We start from the raw sequence: 8,307 nt of genomic DNA on the forward strand, positions 1-8,307 counted from the left end.
GCCTGGGTCAGCATTGCAATGAAAACCAAGAGCCACCAAGCACAGCGCGGGTGACATATCCACGTACCCAACAGCGCAGCCCAGCTCCCAAGTCCCACTTCATCAACTCATTCACTTTCTGGGGCTCCCTACGGGGTTGCTCCATGACTCCAAGCTCCCTCTGGTGCTCACGATGCTCCTGGCTCTGGGCTCAACTACAGCCATTTGTGCCCTGCAAAATCCCCCACTCACATTGTCTTCCAGAAACCGCAGGTATTCCCGGCCCAACGTGCCATTCGGCAACCGCCGCAGCCCCTCCACGTCCAGGGTGGAGAGACGGATGCGAGGACGCTCCCTGAAAGCAAAGAGCAAGTCACTAAGTCTCTCAGGGAAACACTTGCATGTGGGTGACCTGGAGAAAAAGCTGGAAACCACCATTCCCTGCTCTGCCCTTCCTGGTATTTTCCTGCAGATCAACCCCAGCAGGGATGTCACTGTCTTTATCTTTATTGATGGCAGTAGGGCACAAAATGCTGAAAGCAACTGCCTGAAGCCTTGGCAAGAGCAGGGCTCTGCATCTTGCTCCCCTTCAGCAACTCCAGTTGGAAAAGCATCAATCTTTTATGCACAGTGACCCTGTGACGCTGCCCTGCTGGCTGGCAAACAGCCACCGCTCCCCGCAGCAGGGCCCAAGGGAGCGGGAGCTTCATTGCCCCTTCAAGGCAGCCACAACTTCAAAGGAACAACCCTGAGGAGGGGAGGGAATTGCTCTCAATTTTTCTCCCTCCTGCCTGGGTTTTCATCAGGAGCCACGTGGCAGCCGTGCACAGGCTGCTCTCCAGTCCGGGCTGCTGGCAAACAAAAGCTCCTTCGTTTCTGCCTGCAGAAGAAGCTCTTCCCCTGTCAAAGCCTTGCAGTGGATCAGGGAGCTGCTCAGCCAGGGCTAAGCAGGGCTGGCAAGAGCTTTACCCTGGCTTCAGGCACTTCTTCGTACTTTCCGTGTCAAAGGGACCTCAGCAATTCAGAGGATTAAACACTAAGCAAAACAAAAGGTGGGTGTGCACAAATTAGACTGCTGCAAATCCCCAGGACACCAGCGGGTGCACAGAAGAAGTGGGAATTTCCCTTTGCCCCAGTGCTCCCTGCGCTCGCTGAGCAGTTTCTCTAGGGCTCAGCCCCCTCTCCTGGTGCCCTGGGAGCTTTGCCGTGGAGTGGCTGGAGCCCCAGGCAGGATCAGGCTCTCCTGCACAAACACATCAGAAACGGCAACCTCTCCCCCAGGCGCTTCATGGTACAGCTGGAGCCCAGGGCACCGCAGGCAGCAGACACAGCACGTAGGGAGAGAAGGGCAGGAAATAAGCAGCAAGATGATCTTGGCTAATAACAGGCTCACGATGTCCTTCCTGGTCCCCAGCCTTGCTGTGCTCAACAGTTCCCTGCAGGCACTCAAAGGGATCAAACTTAAAACCAACACAAGAAGTGCTCTTATTTCCCAGCCTTAGGAGGTGCCATTGGGCTACCTGGAAAGAAAGGACAGAGGTGTCTAGAGGAAAGCGGAGCAGCAGGTGATGAAGTCTTCAATGCAGGGAGATGCAGCAGCAGGCACAGGGGAGAAAAAAAAAAAAAAAAAACACACCATGACCACAAATTTTATCAGGTCTAAGAGAGAAGGTGCCTCCCAGTTACAGCAGCAAAGCAGGACAGCACTAGTGCCTGAAATAGGCCTGGGCTCCTGTAGTTTTTGTGCTCTTCTCCTGAGGCTTTTGCGATGTTAAAATAAAGCAAAATAAACAATCTGGAGGATTAAAACTAACAAAATGCCTGTGTCCCTCTTAGGACAGGGACTCTCCTTTGGCAGGGCCCAAGGTTCATGCTGGGCAGGTGCCTCAGTCCCCACCACAAACCACGGATGCGGAGGGACGCACTGGAGGACGCGGGAGCCTTCGGGGTCATTCTTCATCTTGTCTCGCAGGTTGGGCAGGACAAGGCAACCCGTTGTCTCTCCCAGGACTGCCACCATGTCTGAAAGAGAGAGCAGGATGTGACCCAAGAGCAGCAGACAAGCAGCATTAGAGGTGCTGATTTTCACAACACCCAGCTGTCCTCATCCGCAGGTGAGGAAATGAGACATCCCTTTGGGCAGGAGCATGCAGGAAGCTCGTGGCAAAGACAAGGGCTCAGCGTTGGCGCTGGCCATGGATTGCCCACGTCAGGGTTATGCTGCTTGGTCTGACCTGCAGGGAGGGACACAGGGGCAGATATGAGGTGTTTCCAGGCCTGGGAGAGCCGGATGCGGCTGGATGGCATCATTCTCGCCAGGAGAATTTTTACGGGGTGCAGGGGAATCCTTCACCCCTCTTCCCCTGCCTCCTGCCCTGCATCTCCCCATTAACAAATGCCTCCCCCAACAGAAGGAGAACCCAAATCCCTCAAGAAACCCCCAGCAGTGACACAGGCGGGAGTTGCTGGATGTGAGTAGGTGGATCCTGGGTGGAAGGAAAGCCACCGTGGCTCCGCTTACCGTGTCTGTAGGGGTCATAGAGGGCCACGAGCGCGGAGCCCGCGGCCAGCAGCGCTTTCTGCAGCGGGCTGGTGGGGATGTGCCCGGGGTAGAGCCGGCAGCCGCCATCCTGCTCCCCGGCGTATCCGTCCTCCGCCGGCTCCGCGTGGCTCCAACGGACGCTGCCTGCGGAGAGAGTCCCGTGAGGGCCGGCCTGGCGGCCCCTGGGTGCAGGCTGCGTCCCCTGGGGCCTGGGCGGGCGCTCGCAGAGGTGGCGGCACCAAAATCTGGGGCAAGGGAGCAGCGCTGCTGCCCGCTCCTTCGTGCCCGTGCGCTGGGGGCGCGGAGGGCACCACAACTCGGGGCAGGCAGAGGCCGCCTGGCGAGGAGCCGGCAACCCGCGTGCCGAGAGGCGCTCGCGGTAGTGGCGGGCACTCCAAAATGGGGCAAAAAGCCCCCAAATGCGGGGCGAGCAGCTGGCCGGGCCTGCGGGCTCCCGGCGAGGGCTCCCGGGGTACCCGCGAGCGGGGCCCTGCTGCGGGCGCCGCGACGATCCCGCCACTCGCCTGAGGCGCCGGGGGCCGCCTGCGGGGCCCGCGCCGCCGCCGCCCGCCTCAGCAGCGCCAGCATCGCGCCGGAAGCGGCGGGGCGGAGCGCGGCCATGGCGGCGGCGCGGCGGCTCCCGGCCGGGCTCTTCGCCGTCTACAAACCGCCGGGGGTGGCCTGGGAGCGGGTGCGCGGCGCGCTGGAGACGCGGCTGCTGCGCGGTGAGCGGGGCGGAGCGGGGCGGGGAGAACCGAACCGAACCCAACCGAACCGGGCGGGACCGCGATGGCGCCGCTCCTGCTTCATCCCCCCGCTCCTCTCTGCCCCTCGCAGAGCTGAACGCGGCGGCGCGGCGGCCCCCGCCGCTCCACGTGCGCTTCCTGCCCGGCCCCGCCGACGGCACCGCCGCGCCGGGCCTGGTGGCCGCCCGCGTGCCGGTGCTGGCGGAGCATCACCTCGGTAAGAGCCGCTGCGGGCCGGGGGCACCGGCACGGCGGGGGCAGCGGCACCGACCCCTCCTTCCCCCTCGCCGCAGTGACAGGCCCGAGGTTCCGGCGGCTGAGGATGGGCGCAGGGCACCGGCTGGACACCAAGGCCTCGGGTGTGATGGGTAGGTTGCTCCGTGATGGGTACGTTGCTCCGTGATGGGTACGTCGCTCTGGCCCTGGCTCATGGTGGCCCAAGGTTTCCCTTGGGAAAAGCCAAGTGCCCCTGAGCGCAGCAGTCTGGGAGGTCTAAGGGCCTTTTCCTGCCGTGACCCCCAAGGCAGGAGTTTGTCCCTGCTGCTGTGGGAGGGGGAGGAAAAGTTGCCTAAGTGATCGGTGCTGCCAGCTCAGTGACTTTCAATGGTTGTCAGCATCTCCTGTGTTCCAGTGCTTGGCATCGGCCACGGGAACAAGCTGCTCACCGACCTGCAGAACTGCCACCTGAGCAAGGTACGTGCTGGCTCCGCACCCGCTCCGACGGTCCCGCTCCCTTCCTGCCGTGCTGCCCCAAACTTGTCAGAAATGGCAGCAGCGAAGAGGAGGTTAATGCGAGTTACCCAAGCGTGGGGCACGGACAAGCAGTGAATGAGGGATAATAAATATTCCCTTGGAGGCCAGGCACTTTGCGCTCTGTGCAGCCATGGTACATCTTAAACCGCCTGAGACGAGACCAAGGAACCTCAAGGAAGTGATTTGAGGAGGAAGAGGTTGCGTTGCTGTCACAAAGTTGACTGTGATTCTCTTTGTGAGCCTCAAACCCGCCTGCACTTTTCTGGGTCCAGTATCTCACCCTTCACGTGAGCACCTAGACCCAGCCCTACGTCCGGAGCACCGTGCTCCCTCTTACTGCAGCATCATCTTAGCCTGCGCTTTCCAGCAGCTGCACAGTAGAAGGGGCAATTGCTTTCAGTCCTTCTTTCCTGAACTGCACTCTTTCTTCTTCTTGAAGGTTTACACTGTTGGTGGGCTGTTTGGTAAGGCCACAGATGACTTCTCAGACACAGGGAAGCTAATAGAGAAGACAACATTTGGTAAGAAACTGAAGGGGTGTTTTTAAAATACCTAGAGCACGAAACAAATAGCATTGCAACCATGCAACCAGAAGCAAAGTATTTAATCAGATACAATGATAAAAGGTATGGCTTAAATGCTTTCTAATCTGTATTCATGCATGCCCCAATAGTCCATCTGTGCTAAATAAACAGCCCTGCACAAAACCAATGTGAGTTCTGACTACAGTGCTTGCTACTGGAATGGGTGGGATCCGGATCTCCCTGCAAGCCATATCTAGAAATGGTGATTTTAAGCTTTCATTGAATTAAACTTTCCAAGCAGCTGATAGGAAAAAATAGAACAACATTGTTCAAAAAAGAAAAAAAAGTCTTTTGTAGTCCTTGGCATGCTATAGTGTGTAGAAACCACTCTCCTCTATGTAAAACTTTGTTGCTACCTTAATATTTGCAGATCATATCACAAGGGAAAAGCTGGAACGGATTCTCGCTGTCATTCAAGGAACAAATCATAAGGCCCTATTGATGTAGGTATCCAGGCGTGAAATGCAGCTGACCTGACTGCTCTTTGCTAATCTTTAAAACCAGTGAGATATATATATATATTTTGTCCTATGAAGTACATAAAGGCTGGAGTCCTAGACTTCACCTAGACAGGAACAACTCCTCCTAGACAGAAGGAGAGAGAAATTACTTTAAGTGCTCAGTACTCTGGTGAAGAGCTGCAAATTAGTCTCTTTATTGTATTCTGAAATCTCTGGTTACATTTTGAGCTATTAACTAAATTAGGACCTACACTTTTCTTCTCTTTTGCATACATAGCCAAGTATCTTCCTTCCACACTCAGCTCTCCCATTGCCTTAGCTTGCATGTGTCATAGCATTAAACTATGTGCAGAACTTTGCAGAACTTAAAACTGCCCATGTGTTAAGAATAACATTTGCAGCTCTGCTTCATTTTGTTTAGAGAACTCTGGAATGTAATTGGATAGATGTACTAAATGTCTGTTTTGCTCCCTTTTTATTTTTTATTTTTCTTTTCCCAGGTATTCAAACATTGATATGAAAACTCAAGAGGCCTATGAGATGGCTGTCAAAGGGTTGATTCGCCCCATGGGAAAAAGCCCTCCCATAATCACAGTAATTCGATGCCTCCAGTTTGCGCTTCCAGAATTCCAGCTAGGTAGGACTGGTGCAATGTGAATGAGGGAAGGCCAAGTACTTACTGCAGCAAATTAATTGATAAACTTCAGTTGCTTATCAGTGGCATAAGCAAGATGAGTTCGTGAGAACTATGAAGAAAATTTTTTGTTATCCCAGTATTTTAATGTAACGTTCAGGGCTTAGCCTGGACTTTTCTGGAGTCTTACCTCCTACTTATTTGCCTTGTTAAATAAGGTACTTGCTTTAATTTCATTTGAAATACCTCAATCTATGTACTGCTTTCCTCTATCTGTGAGTTTGTTTTCTAAATTATTCTAAAGTATTTTATATTCTAAAATATATTTTTATATTCAAATATATAAAATATTCTAAAATACATGGTTGGACATCTGCAATTCAGTAGAAAATCATGACTTACCTGTACTGTATCTTAAGCAGTCCTTAAATAGTGCTGAAAGGACTAGTTCATCAACATTGTGTCCTATAAATGAGGTCTGGATTTACATACGAGGTCTGGGTTTGTGTAAATGCTTTGCTGCTGCTCAAGGAATCTCTCTGTCCTTCTAGAAATCCACTGTTTGCATGAGACTCAGCAGTACCTCCGAAAAATAGTTCACGAGATCGGTCTGGAGCTGAAGTCATCCGCAGTGTGCACCCAAGTGCGGAGAATCCGCGACGGAGTCTTCACCCTGGATGACGCTCTGCTGAGAACACGCTGGAACCTGCAGAGCATCCAGAATGCGATTTGGGACTGCCAGCTTAAAGTGAAAACCGAGATAGAGAAAACCCTGGCTCCTGAGGATAAAAGTGATTTTCATGACGCCGAGATGGCCCAGGCTGCGGACAGCTGAGCGTGCGTGTGGCCCCTCGTGGAGGGACCATCCATCAGTGATCTCTGTGACACAATGAGGCAGCTCCACACTGACAGAATGATGGACAGCAGAAGGGAAGAGGTTAACTGCAGTTCACTTCCACCCTTTTCTTGAGATGACTTTAATCAGTTGGGGTTTTTTTTTCATTGACAGGCTGTAAAAATTTTTTTAAAGCATTGCAAACAGTTCATTAACAGGAGTTGCTGTGCCAAAATTCATGTTGACTTTGGGAACAGCAGGTTGCCAAGGGTTATAAAAAAATCTATCTCCAAATTTTTTAGCAGCAGGAAGTAGTGTCTTACAGAGCTGCAATCCCTTTACTGCACTTGTTTGCAACTAGCAGCATAAACTAACTACTGCATGAATTTTCCTTGTGTTCTTGTAGCACACTATTTTCTAAACATTAGCCTTGCTTTCAGATTTCAGACACATAAGAGCCCAAAATTCATCAAAAGAGGGCTGTACAGGGGAAAACACAGCTTAGGTGAACAACGAGAAGAAATTGTTATATCCAACCCAGGCAGGTGAAAGAGGCTTGAGATAAGAACTGATGCATACGATAAAAACACAAGAAATAAAAACAAATCTAAAAGTGACATAAGGGGAAAGAGGCTCTTTCTTGGTTCAATACATTGACTCAAAGAGCATGTGCTGCCTATTTGATGTTTTGGGGGGGTTAGGAACCAAGCTTGTTCAGAGATACATGCAGCTGCATTCAGACATTGGCTTGTGACTTCCATCCTTCAGCAAAAAACTCTGATACATCTGTACTATAGATCCTTATTTATCAATTGGACTTAACAAAAAGACTGAACAGAGTAACACTTTTCTATAAATTAAAATCTGAGGCTTATTTGCTGTTGTTACACTCAGTATTATTTTATATATAACATATTTTATATATTCAGTTATATATATATGCAATTATATCTTTTACCTATATAGAGAGCTTGGAGATCTACTTATAATACATTGAGAGCTTCTAGGAGCAAGAAGATATTTGACCTATTCCTCTACTGGATTTGAGTAAAGTCAAACATATTTTTTTCCTCAGAGCCATTAAGGTACAAGGAGTGACTGGGATGAGCAGTAAGGGGGCTGTGACGAAGGAACTGCATTAAGTGGTAGGTTCCAGTGCTGCCCTGAAGCCTGCCAGAAGTCATTAGCTCCAGCCCTGGAGCCTTTGAGTTGTTCCAGGTCTCCTTGCACTGTAGTGGGAAGAGCAGCCAAAGCGGCAGCGGAGCGGAGCTGCCGCCACGTGGCACGTTGTGCTGCCAGCGGCAGAGCCACCAACGCTTGCCAAGGGCAGCCTGTCTGCACTCACTTCAGCTGGCCAGTGTTCAGTGTTTTCATCCCCTGTGGTCAAGGGACAAGCTCAGGGCACCTTCCATGGCCAGTTGGCTTGTGCTAACCCGAGTGTAACCAGTCATTGCAGAAGCCTGAGATAAGAGCTGTGCTGAACACTTTCATGCCTGTCAATTTGATCCCTAATGTTCCTACAAAAGCAGGAAGAAAATAATAGACTTCAGTCCTGTCCTTAACTTCCAACACCTTAAGTCACTTTGCTGGTGGAATATATTTCCCGCCATATGGCTCTCAGCTACCACAAAATGAACGGCTTTCTATACATGCTTAATCTTGAAATAAGAAAACCAACAAATTGTTGCCCAGCTAATATTTTTAGTTAGAATGTTTCAGGGTAAACTAACTCTTCTGCATAGAAAGAAATATCAGCCAAAGCAGCAACGGTGG

General features: G+C 51.5%; 1 protein-coding gene and 1 long non-coding RNA gene across 2 annotated transcripts; one reads left to right on the forward strand and one right to left on the reverse strand.

Moving 5' to 3' along the window:
* Positions 1-226: 226 nt before the first annotated feature.
* LOC148594581 (uncharacterized) lies at positions 227-2,622 on the reverse strand. The gene is made up of 3 exons (XR_015913404.1): positions 2,501-2,622; positions 1,905-2,001; positions 227-334 (listed from the first exon to the last, which is right to left on the reverse strand). It is a non-coding gene; the product is annotated as an uncharacterized LOC148594581 (long non-coding RNA).
* Positions 2,623-3,140: 518 nt separating this feature from the next.
* Positions 3,141-6,790, forward strand: LOC148594582 (pseudouridylate synthase TRUB2, mitochondrial-like). The gene is made up of 8 exons (XM_088525183.1): positions 3,141-3,246; positions 3,359-3,484; positions 3,561-3,635; positions 3,899-3,960; positions 4,460-4,541; positions 4,975-5,047; positions 5,566-5,702; positions 6,251-6,790. Exons 1-8 carry the CDS (start codon positions 3,141-3,143, stop codon positions 6,532-6,534), a joined length of 945 nt encoding a protein of 314 aa, XP_088381309.1. The 3' UTR covers positions 6,535-6,790.
* Positions 6,791-8,307: the final 1,517 nt, after the last annotated feature.

This window comes from Tinamus guttatus, unplaced genomic scaffold (genome assembly GCF_059628265.1).
Source record: "Tinamus guttatus ecotype Peru unplaced genomic scaffold, ASM5962826v1 Tinamus_guttatus_pri_ptg000226l, whole genome shotgun sequence".
In the NCBI taxonomy this organism is placed as follows: Eukaryota; Metazoa; Chordata; class Aves; order Tinamiformes; family Tinamidae; genus Tinamus; species Tinamus guttatus.

What these genes read in the sequence shown, in the direction of transcription:
- LOC148594582 (XM_088525183.1), top strand. Translation starts at nt 3,141, where the DNA reads ATGGCGGCGGCGCGGCGGCTCCCGGCCGGGCTCTTCGCCGTCTACAAA. An exon ending in AGAACTGCCACCTGAGCAAG is followed by an intron (nt 3,961 to 4,459) that starts GTACGTGCTGGC and finishes TTCTTCTTGAAG; the next exon opens with GTTTACACTGTTGGTGGGCT. An exon ending in GCTTCCAGAATTCCAGCTAG is followed by an intron (nt 5,703 to 6,250) that starts GTAGGACTGGTG and finishes CTGTCCTTCTAG; the next exon opens with AAATCCACTGTTTGCATGAG.